Raw genomic sequence first — 19,876 nt, 5'->3', positions numbered from 1 at the left:
TGCACTCTCTAAATTTAAATTCCACATATCTCAAATCGGACCATCAATTTTCTACCTCATCTATAAACCTCAGGTAATTAGTAAATAATTAAATAATAAATTAATTATTAATCAACAAAATTAGAAAATTTAATTTTATAGTTTAATGAAGTAGAAATAATTAAAATATAAGTTTTGACACTAATTTTAAAGATTTTGGTCCAAAACCGAACTAACGGACCGAACTAATTAGACCGGACTTAAACCGGCCCAAAGCCCAACCCATAAAATACCATACGAAGCCTTCTCTTTCATTTTTCACCGAAGAGATGCGTTTAATGGGAGAAGAGCTTCAACAAAAAACACCGACACCCTCGTTTCAATTTTAATTTCACGTAACTTTCGATCTGGAGCTCCGATTGACGAGCCGTCAGTGGCCACGTGTTCGTCTCGAAATTTTCTTCAATTTTATTAGAACAAAGTGGTGAACTCTAACAGTGAATAATCACTGAGTTTTTTTCAATAGATCCGTGGGTAAGGTAAGAAATTGTTAAACCCTTGTGAATAATTGAATTAGTAAACTCTATGATGATTATAGTGATATTTTGTGAAATAGATTATGTTCTGGTTTATTTGGAGTTCAATTGGGCGGTTTGGAACAAAATCTGAGTAGTTAGGTTTGAAGAATTGACGTTTGGAGGCTTGGAGCTTGTGAAATGAGAGGTTTTTTAGGTGTTTCGAGCTTAGAGATGAATCGACTAAGGTATGATTTTGATTTTTCGTAGTTAATGTTTAATGTCACGTAAAAACTTAGGCTAGAAGACTTTAAGATAGGAATGAACTGAATGAATTATTGATGAATTGGATATATGGTATGTGATGTGTGATTCAATTTCGTAAACGATTTGATATTGGAGTTGGTTGGTTTTGGAAAAAGATTTAATATTATAATTGATTTGATTTTGAAATAATTTGATATTAGGAATGATTTGAATAATTGAGAGGTGTTTGATTTGGTAGTTGGAACCCTTAAAGGGTGGCAAAAGTCCAAGTTTTAGAGGAGATGCTGCTGAAATTTTTATGAAAATATGAGGCTTCATTTGAAGTATGCTGTTGAAATTTTTATGAAAATATGAGGCTTCATTTGAAGTGGTTATTTAGAAAGGTTTGAATTTTTAAGGATTTTATAATTTGATTTTGAGTTATTAAAAAAAGGATTACGTTTTGAGTTTGAATTAATTAGAAAGAATTAATTATGTTTGAGTTGGGATTTTTGGTAGACGGAATGAGAAGTATGAAGATTATGATTAAATTTGAATAAATATAATACAAGAGACATGGTTGAGGATGATTAATGACAAGTACGTCTGTGTTTTCTCTCTAGTTGTAAGGGTGACAGGGTACCTAATCCCTCTAATGGTGGCAGGGCACATAATCCTTCCAATGATGACAAGGCACATAATCCCTCTAATGGTGACAGGGCACGTATTCCCTCTAATGGTATTGATGCGCAACAGAGAGACAGTGTCCAGGTTAGCTACCGGACATGTCGGGTTTGGCTTTATAACCGACAGATGAGACTCATCGCCCATAGGGCAGATATACATCATGTGCATATGCATGTTTTGTTTGAGTATGCATTAATTGGGCTTGCCTATGTGATTATTATGCTTACCTGCTATATTTGCTACTTGCTGTATCTGTATCCTACTTGTATTTGCTTTGTTTGTATTGCTTGTCTGTGAACCGAAGTTTTGGAGGACTGGAGGAAGGCAGAAGTTATGGCTTAAGTTAGAAAGGAATTAGAAATAAGAACCTTAGATAACCTACCCTGTTTATGGTTTTCCATTTATAAACTTTAAGTTTTAAACCTGAGTGTCGGAGTTCTAGGATCGCCTCTAGCTTTTCCGGGACCTTATATATTATCTATATGTGCACTTTTACCATACTGAGAACTTCTGGTTCTCATTCCATATATATCTTGTTGTTTTATAGATAAAGGTAGAGAGACACCTTGTTGAGCGTCTGGAGACCCTCCTTATAAGCGAAGAACTATCTTTTGGACTGTCATATTTTGTTTTAGGCTATGTATATATGTTTATAAAATCTTCACATGTATATTTTGTATTTTGTCCCTCCTAGAGGTTGATTTGGAGATACAGGTGTTTATTTTGTAGTTTGAGTTTTATTTTGGGTTGTATATACATATATAATTATATATTCTGGCCGACCTTAGCGTCGCAGGTCGAGTATTGAGTTTGATATCTGTGTTTTGGAACTCTGATATGTACATTACGTTTTCCAGCTCTCATTGATCTTGTCCATTCTGTTTACGCTTATACGCACGAGTGTGATACGATTTTCTGTTTTCGCTTTTGATTACCTTATTCTTCAAGACTCCTCGTTATAAAATTATTTTCAACTATATTTATTTAAGTCTTTTCTTTTAGAGGTCGTAATACCTCGTCACCTCTACTTTACGACTTAAGCGTAAGGCTCTGTGTAGTAGGATGTTACATCATCTAAAACTGAGGCTCCAATTTGTATTTTCAAATTAAAAAAATCATTTTCATATTGTTCAAAAACACACCAGGTTTCCATATCTAATATAACATGTTTTCCAAATTCAGAGTTAATAATCAAAATGGTCCCTTAAAGATATCTTGATCACCATTTTCATTCCCGAAAGAATAAATCAATCAAATTTGTCCTCAAAAGATAACCAACTTGGTCACATTAGTCCTTCCGTTATTTTTTTTACTAACGACACTAACAGAGAATGACGTGGCAGTTACATTTTTCTTTTTGGTCAAGGCTTGGAACCAAGGCAGACCCAAACTCGAGAAAACGAACCCTAACCACTATCCGACCCGATTCCCTACCAAAACTCCCTCACTGATCGTCTTCTCCTGCTCCTTCATGGTGGAACACTGCGTAAATCCTCCATCCTCCTTGGCAACGGCTTTGTTGCCACTGGCTCAATTACGGTCGGTCCTGTCGCCACCAACGACTTTGCTTCCGTTCCTCCACCCATGCCTCTGCTCCCGCTACCAATGCCTCTGCTCGCGCTGCCACTGCTGACACCTCTGCTGCCTCCGCTGATTTTGCTTTTGCCGTCGATGACTCTGCTGCTGCCGCCGATGATGCCGGTGCGACATCCGAAGTTGGCCCCACGTCTCTGCTTCACTTCTACTGTCTCACTCACATAGTAGTTATGTTTTGAGCTCCTCCATGCGAAGAAGGAAGAACGATGAGGCAAGTAAGTGTCTTGTGAAATACCCCATATGGAGATGATAACATTGTCCTAGCCGAAGACGACAGATTTGAATTGGAAGTAGTGGCGGCACCATCATTGATTGAAATGACTGTACTTGGCATTAAAACTTCAGCTAGTGGACCACTAGGAGTGGTGGTTGAACGCTTGAAGCTACCCAAGGGGTTAGTGTGAGGCTGTGAGCCAATTCGATAAGCCAGATTTTTTGTCATTGCTTGTGTTGTTCTCTTCTGGTCCTGGCTCTTCCATTAAGCATAACCCCACTTCTTCATGCATATATCCACTTTTCATGCATTGATAAATCAAAAGAAGAGAGGGACAATTTTTCAATTGATGAAACAAAATTCTTGTTGTTGGCATCATTAATTTTACGGTCTATTGCTGTGTTTGATTAAGCATCGATGAAAATCGTTAGTTTATCATATTGGAGAGTTTTCATAGGAACCAAAACAGGGTTAATGGAAATTGGATAGCGCTTGTTGTGTTGTTGATTTAATACATTTCAAGTTTTAGAACGGACATACTAATAATGCTCTATGACTACTTTAATGGTTGTGAATGATATTGTGATCTTTTTTGTTTTCGTGATGGTTGGTCATGGATTACGGAAGTAGAGAATGAGAGTGAGAGTGAATAAGAATCTCACACTGTTTTAAGTATAAAACGGCATTATTTACTATATTGTGCTGTTACTTTACGTTTTAGGTTAGTAAACCGTTAACGATAGTGTCAAAAAACTAACGAAAGAATGAACATTATTTAAAAAAAAATAAAAATTAATTTAATTAAAAAAATAATATAAAAACAAAAATAAAAAATAAGTGATTTTTTGGGGATGGATTGGACTATTATCTTTCCAAATTCATAAACTAAAAATATGAGCCTCTAAGCGCCCCAATACCCAAATACACAAAACACACACTGAAATTTACTTTCGTGAAAAAGTTTAATAATACGAAAAAGAAGAGAAGAAAAGAAAAGAAAAGAAGAAGCGAAGGAAAGGGAAGAGAAGAAAACCAGTTTCAGAAAAGAAGAGAGTGTGTGTGTTGAGGATGAGGTTGAAGTTGAGGAAGGAATTCTTCCCCTTCTATTCGAAATCGAAACTCATCAATCATAATACTAATCACAGTTATCTGACACGTCATTACCGTCAACTGCACTCCCCCGCAGCAGATCTCTCAGCTCCGGCGACGGCGACGAAGACGACCACCGACTTGGTCTCGTTGACCCACCACTATGCCACCTGCTATTGGCAGCTCTCCAAAGCTCGCCTAAGGTTTCCACACTCTTCCTATTCCTATTATTCAATTTCCTCAATTCATTTTTAGGGATTTGGAATTAGAATCCAATCAATGAAATTGCAGCATGCTCGTGGTTGCGACATCTGGCACCGGATTTGTCCTCGGAAGCACGAGTGCTGTTGATCTTTCCGCTCTCTCTTGGACCTGTATGGGTACCATGATGGTTGCTGCTTCCGCCAACTCTCTCAATCAGGTTTTTGAGGTAAAAAATGATGCCAAAATGAAGAGAACGAGTCGAAGGCCTCTACCTTCAGGACGAATTTCAATACCTCACGCAGTTGGATGGGCATCCTCTGTTGGTTTAGGTGGCACTGCACTCCTTGCCACTCAGGTACTTCCAATGCATTTGCTCCTTTCTTCATTTGTATGCACTAAAAAATTGTTGTACACGATTATTTGCTATGATCACTCGCTCTTAGAAGCTTTACAATCACAGGTATTTGATTGGATCATACTGTAAAACTTGTTAACTCTATCAGCAATGGAAGTATGAAAATGAAACTCCAAATAGTAAATACATTGCTTAGCGAGCGTTTGATTGATGTGATTTGGATTGGGGGACTAATATTGCATCTTTCTGACAAGGTTTTTCCAGGCTAATTTGTTGGCTGCTGGCCTTGCTGCTTCCAACCTTGTTTTGTATGCATTCGTGTATACTCCGTTGAAGCAGATTCATCCTGTTAATACATGGGTGGGGGCTGTTGTCGGAGCTATTCCACCACTTCTGGGGTAAACAATTAACTATCTTTAAATTTTATTTTGTCTTTCTTATGTGTTGTAAGTTTCAAGATGCTTGAGAGATATACATAACATTGATTTATCTTTCAAGGGGAGCCTACCCCTAAACGTCTGGCTTCTAAGTCAATCATCTACTTTAGTCATTAAATCCTAATATGATTCATGCTCCTGTTTCACTATCCCTTTTATGCTTTGGTGTATTATCTGTATGGATGTGTGTAAGCCCCTATACTAGCTTGGCATACTATGTGATGAACAAATATGGTATCCATATTGATTTTGGCTTCTTGATACCAGATGGGCTGCAGCTTCTGGTGATATTTGCCTAAATGCAATGATTCTTCCAGCTGCTTTGTATTTTTGGCAGTTACCTCATTTTATGGCCCTTGCCTACATGTGCCGGGATGATTATGCTGCAGGAGGGTATGTTCTTATATCTTTGTTTATTTTGGTGAATTTTATTTTATCTTGCAATCATTTAAAGATGGTCCAAAAACTATTAGCTATATGGCAACACCTTATTTGCTTATTAATGTTTATGAGTGTGCATTGCAAATTTAGGTTTAAGATGTACTCTCTTGCTGATGAATCTGGGCGGAGAACAGCACTTGTGGCTTTGAGGAACTCAATATATCTTATACCTTTGGGGTTCTTAGCTTACGATTGTGAGTTGATATTTTCTTCTAGTTGAAGTGCTTTATTAAATGCTGTTTTCCGTGATCTTTTTCTTCTATTAGTTATTTGGTGCGAATATTGATCATGGTACTGGTACCATGATAGGATATCTTACAAAATATCCTTTCATGCAAAACCTCATAAGCATCCTTTTCGTCTTGCATAAGATTCTGATTTTGGCTTGAAAATTTACAGAGTTGTGTTAAATTTTAGTTTTTTTTTTTTTTTTTTTTTTTTTTTTTTTTTTTTTTTTACAATAATAGAAGTTCATATACTTAATCAAATCAATAGACATCATTGTACCAGTTGGTTCCTTAAGATGACTATAATATTCACCATTTTGGTACATGTCAGTAGTGAGTGCTTTGGCAACAAGAAGAATAATGAGACTCATGTTTTTGCGTCTTTTAACAGGGGGTGTGACCTCTGAATGGTTCTGTCTCGAGTCCACTGCACTTACCCTTGCAATAAGTGCTGCGGCATTTTCATTCTACAGAGACCGCACTAGAGAAAAGGCTAGAAGAATGTTCCATGCCAGCCTTCTTTATCTTCCTGTGTTTATGTCCGGGCTTTTAATTCATCGTCGTTCTGATAACCAACAACCTTTAGAAGACAATGCAGAGAGTTTTGTGAAGTCTTCATCCTCTGCAGAGACTATAGAGCTGGAAGATGAAAATGGTAACCAGAAGATGGAGAGACAATCCAATCGGAGACAAGCACGGCCACCAGTAGCGTATGCCTCAGCTGCCCCTTTTCCATTTTTGCCTGCTCCTTCATATAATGCCCCTTGATATCTAGTTTTCGGGTTTGTTATTTAACACATTTTTGTTACGGAGTTTTGTTTTGTTTTTGTATATTCATTGAAATGGTATTCTGATTGGCTGCCTTAAGCAGTTAAAGGGTGATTTTATTATGTTCGCATTGAAAATTCCAGAAGAATCAGCTATCCGGAATAAGGGATAGGATTTCAACGTTATTTCACAGTGGAATAATAATGTACAATTATATTTCATCCCCTTTCCCTTCTTTCTTCAATTTCTGTTTCCCTTTGTGTCCCGTTTTACTCCCATTTTCAAGATGTTTATAGGAATACTATGATTAGAGCGGATGGAATTTTTTTTCTTGGATAACCACCATGTCAACACCAAAGACTTGAATAAATTAGATAGATGCCAAGGAGAGTTGGCACAGATGCACAAAGGCTTAGAACATATTCTAAGCGGATATGGGTTGAGTTTATTGAGCAATCTGGAGATCATTTATGTGAGCGTTTATTAAGCCTATAGAACTTATGCAAGACTAGTTGTATTATTGCAAGTTAAATGAGAATTGGTTGCAAATAATTTTCTACATACAATAGGATCACCATTGTAATAAACGAGAGCTTCATTGTTGTGTGCTAAACATCGAAGTACACAATTTTTTTAACAAGCAACAGTCGAAATTTATTTATTTATTTTGGATCTTTGACTTTATGAAAAATTTTTACAATAGCTATTTTTTATTTCTTATTAAAATAATCTAACTAAAAATGCTACGTATATATTAAAAATAAATTATCATATATTTGTGTATAAATAAATACGTGTTTCGCACATTTTCAATATTTAATTATATTACGTATACATAAAAAATTAACCACTAAATTAATTATATATAAAAAATATATATTAAAATACAAAATATATATTAAAAGTATCGAAAATAACACATGTATTTATATAAAAATATATAATGACTAATCTAATAGTTGATTTTTGTGTATACATAAAATTTTTATATTTTTATTATTATTTTTCAAGAACCTGCCTTTTCTGGCCCCATCACTATTGAACGACCTTGGCAGCTTGATGCTAAGCACTGGAATGAACTCAAGAAACGGATATCAAGTCGTAAACTTCTTAGAGCTACATAAGACTATTCACAAAGTAGGCCTACACTTGACTTGTTCCAACATTTGACAGTTCCGTTCCAGCAAGCGTGAGCACTGCTTTACTACTTTACATGATAACCGGCGAGTTCTTGGATTCAGTAACAAACGATTAGGGATTTCGAATGCACAAGTTATTATTCAGCTGCAAAAAGGTTATTGTTTCAAACCCTAAGGCCTATGCTCTAAGCTCTAAAGTTGCTTCATCAAATGCTGAAATCACAATGAGCCAACTTTAATCATCAGAACCCACTTTGTATATATAAAACCAAATTTAGTTGTAAAGACCAAATTAGACACACCACTATTTCAACTATTGCCGCCATTTTTAGTGACTCCATAATGCATGGTACAGATGAGTGACCTTATCATATTTATTTTGGACCTGAGAAGATCCAAATTGTTACAAAACCTTAACTACTAGAATGCACAGAAGAATTGGCGTCACCCTATTATTCACACATAATGTTTCCCATTCATTGATGGCTCTCAAACAGGATATTTGCTATTATTAATGCCCAAACAAGACACACGAAGTAGATAATTCTTATGATCCAATTAATGTACATATAGCAGAGTAAGGACACATGAAAAGACACTACTTAGCTGGTTTACGGAACAACTCTCACTCTTCACACTCTCTTCTACAACAATATCTGAGGATGTTGAGTTTTATGAGCTAAATACGAACTTGGAGTGAATGCAATGTTCTGTAAGAATGCTTAATCTGCTTTCCATTGATAACTCACTCATTCTGCAATCTGCGCATAAGCGCAAGAGTCAGCTTATTGAGATTCAGGGTTTACGAATCAATGAAAATTTAGAATTTAGAATTATTACTAACTTGATTAAGAGGATTGTCAGGAGATTTCTTCCAGAGCTTCCAGATGAGGTCTTTGTATTGAGTGTGAGTGAGGCCAGGTTTCTCTTCCTTCAATTTGGGGAGCTCAGCTTCCTCAAAGGCCTGCAATGCATAACATTGAAGATTTTCAGATCAAAAACCCTAATCGGAGACAATCTTGAAGGAGGAGGTGGTTACCTTGAAGGAGGCCTTGAGGCGCCTCTCCGGATGCCTATCAGGTGGCAAGGAGGTGTCAGCGATGCTCATCTGAGCGAGTGCATCGTCCACAGATCGAGCTTCGATCACGGAATCGTCGCGATTCGTGTTGGAAACCAGCACCAGCCGCTCGTACTCTTCCTCCGCCGCAGTCCGGCTCTGCCGCTTCTTCGCATCTTCTGCCTTCTTCGCAAGCTCCGCCTGCTCCTCCTCCCGCCGCTTTCTCAGATCCGCCTCCGTCACCTTAGGCACCGGGATGGACACGCGGTTCGCCTTCTTATCCGGTTTCTTCATCGACTTCTCCAGCTCCTTCTCTTCTTGCTCCGCTAGCCGACGCGCCTCCGCTTTCCGTGCAGCTGCCTCCGCTCTCTTATCCGCCTCTTCCTCCTTCTTCTTCGCCGCCCGCGACTTTGGACCCTCCGCGTCGCGCCAGTATTCCTCCTCCTTCGCACGAGTCTCTCGTTCCTTTCGCTCCGATTCGACGGCACTCTTCCGAGCCCTGGCCACCTCCGCCTTCGTGTTCACTCCCATCTTCTTCGGCATCGCGGCTTTTAGGGTTTTGGTTCTGATTGATTCGCTTCAATCCAGATTCTGGAAACCTCCAGCCTCAGCCGCAGAGACACCGGTGATGACGTTCAAAAACTGATTTCCTCCTTATTCAGTCGATTGTAGCTGGTAAAATCATCCGTGGGCCCCATAATCAAAAGCCCAACAAGCCCATATCCGAAAAACTCAAAATCCATGAGGGTCAGTCCATAATCAAGAGGCCCAAAATGCCCGAAGGTAAAAGCCCATATCTCTAACTCGCTAAATTAAGATCAACTCAGTAGTAACCAAAAGAATAAAAAAATCAACTCAGCAACGTGCTAGTGTTGCAATTTTGAACTAAGATGGAGCGAGTCACAGTACGTATAATGTGTTTCACGCTCTGTATTTTATTATCTCATGATAATTATGGATTACTTTGCTATCATATTAATTTATATCAAAAATGTTATTCGTATACCAAAATCAGTTACTAAAACTAACCATCAATATATTTGTATATAAATACATATGTGTTTTAATTTATTTTCAATGTATATTTATATTCCAACATATATTTTATATTGGTGACTGATTTTGGTGTACATATAACATAGTCGTATTCATATATATGTATATGTATGCATTATTTACACATATATACACTATATCCAAGTTATATAGTAACGAGTTTTTGCAAAAATTATTTAACTGCAAAAAGTTTGCATCAACTTTAATTTATAGTCGTCAGAACCATTGAGGGTCATTTCACCCAACAGAATTTATAAACTTTTTTCTTGTAAACTTCTTTTTCTTATTTTATGTTGATATATTCTTCTTTAATTAGCCTTGATGAACAAAAGAAAGGTGTTATATACTTCCATATATAGTCTTTAATTTCTTCCCTATGACACTCCTACATACCCAGATCAAGTAAAAGTATGAGATCATGACAAAGGGTGTGTAGCCTGTGTCTTAAGAAAAGAGAGATTATTCAAGAAGACGCAAAGATATATAATGTGCCCACACAGTACAACATCCACGATTACATATATCTAATATATCACTATATATAAAAAATTTATAAAGTCAAATCAGATCAATTTTAATATTTGTTTGAAAAAATAATCATCAATACATGCATAATATGATAATAAGAACAATTTGGATCAGTAAATATTGGATAAATGATAGATAGATAGATAGATATGTCCCTGCTGCAAACATGCATCATGATGAATAATACTAATTATTTTACATTCATTTCAAATAACACCTATATATGTATGTATATAACTATATATGAACATACACATCAGTTTTACCCTTCGATCAAAGTTTGTACATTTGTATTATATCTGATCATCAATCCAACTTTTGAAGAACTTTATTATGAGAGGAGCTTGATTAATTATAAATGAAGAAAACACATCTCTCAGCAATGTCCCATGCACAGTTAAAATAGCAGGTGTGGCCTACTTTAATCTGTTAAGCATTTAATAATTAGCTTTGCTTTGTTTCGTTGCATACGTTTGTACTTTCAGGCCTTAGCTATATGATATATAATAAGGAATTCGTATTAAAAACTTACATATATTGAACCTTAAAAATATGATCACATGCTTAATTACCATAGAAGCTTAATTACGTATGTGCCACAAAAAAAATATTTCACATTATCAGACATTATCTTTTCCTTAATGCTAATAAAATAAGCTACCTAATAATTCCTCATAAGTTCAAAAGCTACATGTTTCTTTTTCTTTGACAGTACCACAAATAATTAAACTCAATATTTCTTCGCTGTGTAAACAAACCATCCTTCAGTAGTTACACATCTGCAATTTTTATTGCAATTTCATACTTTTTATGTCTCTATTAATTCTTTAGCCTTGTACTTGGAGTCTAATTATTACGTTCATGAATTTTGTTCTTTATTCTTTTGTTTTCAATGTCCCAAACCACTAAAGCCGTAGATGCAGGAGAGAGCTTAGAATATTTTGATTTTGAATATATCTCTCTGATCTCTGGAAATCAGAAGTTGCTGAAACTTTCTATATCAGAAATTTGTCACATAGTATATAATTACCAAATAAAACTCGACTAAATTAGTTTATACGTTCCTAATAACCTGCACTACTACATATGTGTCTTGCCATTGTCAGATTTCAGAATAAGCCATTGAAAAATCAAAATGATGTTACATTCTATGGTTGGTATATATATAGTAAAGTAACTAAATTCAATGTTCTTGACTCTTGAGTAAAGCTTGCTAATAGAAGCATACAATAAGGAGATATAGCACATGCACGTTTTCCCCTAAACAAGAAAAATATCTGAGACTCTTTCTGTTCAGGTGTTGTTTGTACCTTATTCTCCTGCAGAGGGGGAGAGAGAGAGAGAGAGAGACTCTCTGGCACACTTGTTCACACATATTTAATCTTGCCATTTCCATTACCTCAATTACAATATGCTTCTGTCTTAATACAAAGAAAAGAAACTGATATATTTATTTCTGCTCAATCAGACTCTACTTTAGCTTCTGTCCTAATCATTTGCAGATATACACAACCCAGTTCATATTTTCCTCCAAGTTTCCACTTTTCTCAATCTTAGTTGAAACTTTCATGTATGACAAATTCTGTAGTATATGATGAGCGTTTTGGACAAGCCAAGATTTCGGGTATGTCCTGTTTTTAAGGTGCTTATTAAAGGGTTAAGGAGTGGCTGCCATATCCCACTAAAAGCTTTCTCTTTTCTCTATTGTATAAATAGCAGCAAAGATTAACATTAATTAACTCAAGTAATCCTCCCTTAGTTACACTGTTAGTTGTACAAATTAAAATGAAGTCAACTGCAACCAAGACCAAAACAAAAACACCAATAAAAGAAGAATTAGAGAAAAAAAAGAAAGCACCAAAAAAGTGACTATTGAAATCCTGCTAACTCCACTTCACTTCACTTCTCATTCAGTTTACTCATTCCTTTCTCTCTCTTTCTTTTTTTTTTTTTTCCATTTCTTTTGGATATTCAAATCGTGGTTATGTGATTATGTCCCCCCTCCATTTTGTAACCTAGTTTTCTTGACCCTTTTGGTCTTTTCACTCCTCTGAAACTCCAAGTTTCCACCTTGACTCTGTAGTGTTGTTCAACAGCGTAACCCTCCAAAAGTTTCATGTTTCGCTATCCTCTCTTCTTCGAGTTCTCTGCATAAATTTTTCATCTTTTGGGGTACCCACATGCATATTCTGCGCCCCCAAAGACTCTGATTTTTGTCTTTTTCTGCTCGAGGGTATTGCGCTCTCAGCTACGAGACTCGGTGATTTTATGGAGTTTTTGGTCTGCATCTACGTTTAGACTCCAGAAGCTATAAACAGAAACTGGGGTTGCTTAGGTTTTCGTTAAATTATTAATTTGCAGTGACTATTCTGCGATCGAATTTCAAAGTTGCAATCTTTGTAGGAAACAATGTCGTCCCACCAACAAAATCCACCTGCGGATTCGAAATCTCTGCAACAAGAAATGGGTTCTGAGAAAACGAACGCAGAAGCAGATGTTAAACCCTTCTCTATAAGGTACTTCAAAGAAATGTCACCATAAGAGTATCTATTAAAAGTATAGTAATTTCTTTTATTAATATTAACATATTATTATCCCATTATTGCATGTTCCATATTCGGATTTGTTTCTTGATTTACACTATATTTAGCTTCTATGCTTTGAAGTGGTTGTTAGTTGTAGGTTTTTTGTGCTCTTTGTTACACCACTTAAGCTTATGATTATTCTCTGTTTAACTCTCTATTTTCTTTTCTTTGCTCTTTGCTCTTTGCCTTGCATCTCTCTATTGTTTGTGAAATATTGTTATGATTAAACATGAACAATTTTTGGTATCTGGTTAAGAATTGTTGATGTATATGCCATAGTTAAAAGGTTAATGAATAATTAGTGTTTTAATGATGTATGTATGTATTGTTATGCTTCAATAATGCAGACAATATGCTCTTGCTTGGCGTCATAGAAGCATCTTCCATAGCTGGCCATTTCCTGAGAAGTACTTGCACATGTGTTTAAGCCGCGGCATAGATGTCAGGGATGTATTGCCACCATTGTTTTCACCACAAACTTGTGAAGATGAATCACTCAAAGGTTGTTCTTCAAAGAACTTGATCCACTCCCATGGTAATAATGGTGATGATAGCAAAGATGGTTTTGAGTTTTGCAAAACAAATAGCAATATCAAGAATAATGACTATGGCACCTCATTTCATGATGATGAAGAGGGGAATAACGATAATCAATACAATAATTGCATTGTTCCTGTCACTGATAATGTAGCAGAAGATGATGAAGTACTTGATATCCAACCAATAAGTTCATCAATTCATGTTCATAAAACTAGTCCAAGTCCAAGAATGGCATCATTATTGTCTAATAAAGGAGTGAAAGATAAACGCAGAAGGCGTAGAGGGAGATGCAAGAAACGATCAATGGCGGATATTTTAGCTGATGCAAGGCATTGTACAGTAGAGGAGATCTATAGGATGAACAAGTTTTATTATGCTGCTGCCATTGAAGGATCTCATCAGCAGCAGCTGCAAATGGGGCCTTATTCTGAAAATGATGAGGTAAAGGGTTGTGATGAGGGTAGAGATGGAAATGAAGATGATTATGAACATCAACTTGGTTTGACTGGAAAGGGGACATTGCTTCTTAAGTTCAAGCTCAATGCATGTAATAATAATGTAAATCGGAATTGTGTAAAATGAATTCATTATTATTAATATATAACCTGTGGAAACTTATTATGCTTAGAGCTTCATCTTTTGTTTATATATTTATCAATCTCAAAGTTATGATTTTGCCATATATCATATGCATGTATACTATTTTTATTCTTTCTGTCAAGATTAATTAATTATGTCTTATTGAGGGAGAAATTCTCTAACTTTTCTTAATAAACACATAAGTCTGTCTTGACAAATTATCTATTAGTCATCATTCAATATCTGTTGCAGCGATTAATAAGTAAGATGTGTAAATTGTCATATAGATCAGAAGCAAAGACAAGGGGAAAAAAAAAAATTAAAGATGCACCATAAATCTTTCAGCTGCAGAATCAGAAGTTTAATTAAGGATCCTTTTGGCATAATAGAATGCTAATAATATGTAAAATGCTGAAATTTCTTTTTTATCTATCCTGTAACTTTGCATAATTGAATTCATGGGCATTTATAGAATCTCAAAAGAATCGGTTTATGACTTGAAAAATAGTAAAATACAAATAAAATACGCAAACATTGACACGAACGTAACATGTAATCACAGCAAGTGAATGAAACTAATCTGATTCTAATGGAAATTTCTGTGCACGTCCAAATGCTCCCTGAAATATGGATTGAAAACCGAAAACCAAAAACTGCAAGATGCTTAATCTGATTCAAATATATTTAGTGGAATTCAAGTGCTAGAATATATCTGCATATATGTGGGAATATAAATATGTTTATTGCATAATTTTCTCTTCTAAAATATTATTTATTATATAATACATAAAAAAATTTGATATTTCTAATACCTGAATCTAAGATATCTTAATTAGAGTATAATTATACAAATCTTACTTTTATTAGTACCTATTAAATATTGATCACTTCCCATCATTATCATTTTATTTTAAAAAATAATATGTGCACACAAAAAAATAATAACTAAACTTTTTTTTTTACCAAAGATAGGGAGACTCAAACTCGCAACCTCTTAGGTTATGGGAAGATTATGCTATTTGAGTTATAACTCATTGGCAAAAATAATAACTAAATTAGACAATTAGTTATTTTGTATTTATATATAAATATATATATTATTAATTTATTTTTAATATATATTTTGTATTTTAATAGATTTTATACAAGTAAATGATTTAGTAGCTGATTTCTTATGTTCTTAACCAGATTTTCTTTTTACATGAAGGCTGCCAGGTTTATGTACTGATATCTCTGTGTTCTTTGTTTATATAATTTATTTTTTCAACTACTTAATTCTTTATTGAAAACTGAATGTTATGTCGTAGTACGTTGCTTTGAAATATTTTGGTGTATGCATGCTTGTGTTTGATTTTTTTTTTAATTTTTCTTTTTCATGTTTGACTTGTCTAGAATGACTGTGTTGGAGCAAGTTTATTATCAAACATAAGGTTATTTTCAAAAGTAGATACTTTAGTTATGATATCTTAGTATCAATATCACATTGTGAATTATTAGATAAATTGATATATTTAACTAAATATACTGATTGAACTATCTAACGGTTCACAATATGATTTTTATGTGAAAACACATTCAAATATCTATATATATCTATATATATCTTTGTATCAATATAATTTACCATCACAACTGCAATATTTTTATTTATACATATAAAAGGAAGCATGGTGATTATGTAGTTGATTCACATAATCATACTGCTAGTTTAATTTGCTACCATATATATTGTATTGTGTGTAAGATTATAATCCTTAAGGTGGACATGTTTAGTTGTCCAGTTCCTTCAGATGCTCTGGTTTTGAACCTTGGGGACAAACTCTCTCCTATGTTTAATTTGCATCTTGTATTGATACTTCAAATTTTAATGCAGCCATCTTGACAATACTTTTTCAAAAAGACTAAAGTTAAAAATAATAAGTTTACAATTTGCTATATTATTAACTAGTTATATTTTGTGTAGATAAACTAGTTATTATGTATTGTTTTTATATGAATATATGTAATTTTTATTTTATTTATAACAAAATTAAAATACTAGCCTATAATTGAGAATTTCAGTAGTATTTACCTTAAAAATATAATTAATAACTAAATATCTCAATTATTTTACAAGTAAATAAAATTACAAATGTTATATTCATATGCAATATAAATTATAATTGAAAATTCTATATGAACAAACAAAAAATTATTTGTACAAAAATAACTATTCATTATTTTCATCTTTAAGTAAAAATAATAATTATAAATTATTAAATAATTTAATATATTTAACTAAATTTAATATAAATTTAATTTTAATGCACTGTCAATCTTGTAAAATAATTTTATACCGACATCCAATTACATAATGATAAATCAACAAAAATAATTATTTTTACATTAATTATTTAAATAGCCATCCAAACAAATGAATATAATTGAACGAATATAGAAAATATTTATACTATCAATATAATAAAATTAAAGTAATTTAATATGATATTTTAAATTTAATTTTGATATACTATTTGTGTAAAATAATTTTACACTAAAATTTAATTATATAATATTACATCAATAAAAAATAATTATATTTTATATTTATAAAATAAATAATCATCTAAAAAATAAATATAATTAAATAATAACATAAAATTACAGTATCAAAATTATACTTAAAATATTTTAACATCTTAATTATAATCTTGTAGAGTATAGATATTCAGGTTCCTACAAAGTGAAACAAACTAGTTTCCATGCCGGTGAATGTGATTGGTAGAATCTACACTCGCCTTCTTCTTCCACGCTTCTGTGTGTCCAGCGAGTCAACCATGCCGTCCAACTCAGTCCGAGTCGCAGCCGCTCAGATGACTTCCATCAACGACCTCGCTGCCAATTTCGCCACTTGCTCACGTCTTGTCAAAGTGAAATTCTCCCTTTTTCTTCTCAAAGTTCCATTCTTTCATCTCTAATATCTTATGGGTCCCCTTTATTTTGCACAATTTTGCTATCATTTGCATGTATCTCTCTCTCATCATTCCCCTTTATTTGTTGGTATGAGGAAAGTCCTGATATAATATTGCTTGCCTTCAATTTATTAAATAGTTTATTTTGTTTGGGAGAGATTAATGCCAAATGGGAACAAATTTTGAATTTTTTTTTCCTTTGTTGTGTTTGTTCAAGAATTAGTTGGTTTTATTGGCATCATTATCATGCTGATCTTTGAAGTCATTTTGCTGGGTATGAAGGAAGCAGCATCAGCTGGAGCAAAATTGCTTTGCTTTCCTGAAGCTTTCTCTTATGTTGGTGCCAAGGATGGAGATAGTGTTAGCATTGCTGAACCTTTAAATGGCCCACTCATGAACAAATATTGCTCTTTGGCAAGGTACCTCATGATCCTATATCACCATAGGCATTAGGAAGTGATGTGTTTTTAAGATAAAGTAGCTGCTGATGGTTTTACTTTGCGGTTTTCGCATTTTGTGCATGATGATAACTACTGCCAAGACATCTTTGATAATGCAACTGAGTTGCCACTTCTGAACCACTGCAGAGAATCCAGCATTTGGTTGTCACTTGGAGGCTTTCAAGAAAAAGGATCTGATGATGAACACTTGTGTAATACTCACGTCGTGGTGGACGATACCGGGGAAATTAGAAGTTCTTATAGAAAGATACACTTGTAAGATTATTAAATTATTGTCAATAGTGTGTTTGATTCCATCAACTGTGGTTTTGAGGATTTCTTTTTGCACTATCTGCATGCATATTGTTGCAAGTTTGTCATGCAAACACAAGTGTAGAGTATGTGCTTGAGAGAAAGTGTGAGTGAGTGATGTTTAAACCAAGAAAGTTGGAAAAAGAATTAGAGAATGGGGAGAATTAGAGAAACATAGGGGCATCCATATCAATTGATAAAAGCTGAAAACTAACGCACAAATTAATGCTCAAAATGGTAAATCAAAGCCCAACCACTTGCATTACTAGTGTTAGAAAACAATTGATATTAGATAGTTCCCTACGGAGAATACCCATTTATCTACTCCTAGATATAACTTGCCATATGAGGAATTTATTGCTATTTGTTTGTCTAATTATGTTTGTACAAACAATATGACATTTTTTTTTCTTCTCTCTACCTCTTGTGAAGGTTTGATGTAGATGTTCCTGGTGGAAGGGTATATAAAGAAAGTAGATTTACAGAAGCAGGTAGTATGAAGAGTAGATGAGTCTCTGTCTTGCTTTAGCCCTCCTTGGAACTTCTGGTTTTCTAAGTGTTTTTGAAATTAAAAGAAAGAGCCTATGGATCCTTTAGGCTTGCATGCTGTTTTCGTACTAGAAAATATAAGGATCAGTTGGACTTTTCACATTCCTCCATTGGCTATAGTAATTCAGATCATATTTCCTTTTACCTGAAACTGCAGAGCTGCAGTTTTCCCTTTTTGTGGGAGGAGGATGTTGATAAAGAAGATTAGCAACTATGTATTGAGAGTTGGTTTTGTTCATATGAACATCTTCTGCTGTTGATGTTTCAGGCAAAGATGTTGTTGCAGTAGACAGTCCTATTGGGCGATTGGGCCTCACTGTTTGCTACGATTTGAGATTTCCAGAGATTTACCAGTTGTTACGTTTCCAACATGGAGCACAGGTATTCTGTGGAGATCTTTCTTTTCTGCTTAGATATGTTGTTTTGTAAACCACTGCTTTTATTTTTCAGGTATTACTGGTTCCTTCAGCGTTCACTAAAGTGACTGGTGAAGCACATTGGGAGATTCTTCTTCGTGCTCGTGCAATTGAGAATCAATGCTATGTAAGTATTCATTGTTGATACATTAAAGGTATAGAAGTTATTAAGAAATGTGTATCGGGAAATATATTAAACTGTTTTCTTATTAGCCTCTTATTTTTTTTAGAAATGATTTGATGAATTGATCAGGTCATAGCTGCTGCACAAGCTGGTAAACACAATGAGAAAAGAGAGAGTTATGGTGATACATTGATTATCGATCCCTGGGGAACTGTTGTTGGCCGATTACCAGGTAAGAACATTTGTTGGTGAAGTTTATCTTGGATGTTTCAGATGTTGAGTTTTGACGTTGTGTTCTGGTTGCTTAACCCATAGTTACTGGTTTTTCCATGCTTCATTTTCATTATTCTGTTTCAGATCGATTGTCCACTGGCATTGTGGTAGCTGATATTGATTTATCATTGGTTGATTCTGTAAGGGAGAAGATGCCAATTGCTAAGGTAACAGTTGTGATACTAATATATGGGCTTCAGGGTTGCTTTTATTGAAGTAGAGCTTTTCCAATCTATATTCCCTAATGCAGAGAATATGTTCATTTTTGTTACAGCAAAGGAAGCCAATTGACTTCTGGAAAGCTGCATCATTATAGTTTTGGGGGCCAACTTCTGTTAATTGGACCAGTTAAGGGTATATGCCTATCAGCACCATACCAAACTAGAATAGAATAGAGACAGATAAAATAGAATAGTTATATTCATGATAAGGCTCATATAAACCCCTGGTTATATATGTTGTCACATTATTGGTATGATCAATTATATGTTCTTCTCATAAAAACAATGAATGCTTTATCTTGTAAAAATGGTATTGGGCTATTCTAAAATGTGTACTTGGAAATGAGT

General features: G+C 34.4%; 4 protein-coding genes across 5 annotated transcripts; 3 read left to right on the top strand and 1 right to left on the bottom strand.

The window, feature by feature from the left end:
- The first annotated feature begins 4,168 nt into the window (after window positions 1–4,168).
- LOC130947362 (protoheme IX farnesyltransferase, mitochondrial) lies at window positions 4,169–6,979 on the top strand. The gene is made up of 6 exons (XM_057876047.1): window positions 4,169–4,529; window positions 4,618–4,885; window positions 5,150–5,283; window positions 5,590–5,715; window positions 5,854–5,957; window positions 6,382–6,979. Exons 1-6 carry the CDS (start codon window positions 4,306–4,308, stop codon window positions 6,756–6,758), a joined length of 1,233 nt encoding a protein of 410 aa, XP_057732030.1. The 5' UTR covers window positions 4,169–4,305; the 3' UTR covers window positions 6,759–6,979.
- Window positions 6,980–8,204: 1,225 nt separating this feature from the next.
- LOC130951821 (uncharacterized) lies at window positions 8,205–9,585 on the bottom strand. Its single transcript, XM_057880559.1, has 3 exons — window positions 8,937–9,585; window positions 8,742–8,861; window positions 8,205–8,658 (listed from the first exon to the last, which is right to left on the bottom strand). Exons 1-3 carry the CDS (start codon window positions 9,495–9,497, stop codon window positions 8,647–8,649), a joined length of 693 nt encoding a protein of 230 aa, XP_057736542.1. The 5' UTR covers window positions 9,498–9,585; the 3' UTR covers window positions 8,205–8,646.
- Window positions 9,586–12,450: 2,865 nt separating this feature from the next.
- Window positions 12,451–14,268, top strand: LOC130951450 (uncharacterized). Of its 2 annotated transcripts, none has more exons than XM_057880099.1 (3): window positions 12,451–12,818; window positions 12,942–13,054; window positions 13,471–14,268. In XM_057880099.1, the coding sequence occupies exons 1-3, from the start codon at window positions 12,807–12,809 to the stop codon at window positions 14,243–14,245; spliced, it is 900 nt and encodes a 299-aa protein (XP_057736082.1). In that variant the 5' UTR covers window positions 12,451–12,806; the 3' UTR covers window positions 14,246–14,268. The 2 variants fall into 2 exon arrangements, with proteins under 2 accessions (XP_057736082.1, XP_057736083.1); XM_057880100.1 differs by having other exon boundaries at window positions 12,452–12,864.
- A 2,673-nt stretch (window positions 14,269–16,941) lies between these two features.
- On the top strand, window positions 16,942–19,849 carry LOC130951261 (deaminated glutathione amidase, chloroplastic/cytosolic). The gene is made up of 9 exons (XM_057879909.1): window positions 16,942–17,151; window positions 17,476–17,612; window positions 17,781–17,909; window positions 18,378–18,436; window positions 18,763–18,875; window positions 18,945–19,037; window positions 19,164–19,266; window positions 19,392–19,474; window positions 19,582–19,849. The coding sequence occupies exons 1-9, from the start codon at window positions 16,984–16,986 to the stop codon at window positions 19,621–19,623; spliced, it is 927 nt and encodes a 308-aa protein (XP_057735892.1). The 5' UTR covers window positions 16,942–16,983; the 3' UTR covers window positions 19,624–19,849.
- The last annotated feature ends 27 nt before the right edge of the window (window positions 19,850–19,876 follow it).

Source organism: Arachis stenosperma, chromosome 9 (assembly GCF_014773155.1).
Source record: "Arachis stenosperma cultivar V10309 chromosome 9, arast.V10309.gnm1.PFL2, whole genome shotgun sequence".
Lineage (NCBI taxonomy): Eukaryota > Viridiplantae > Streptophyta > Magnoliopsida > Fabales > Fabaceae > Arachis > Arachis stenosperma.
The sequence above is the reverse complement of the archived record's forward strand: the minus strand, read 5'-3'. Positions and strand labels throughout refer to the sequence as shown.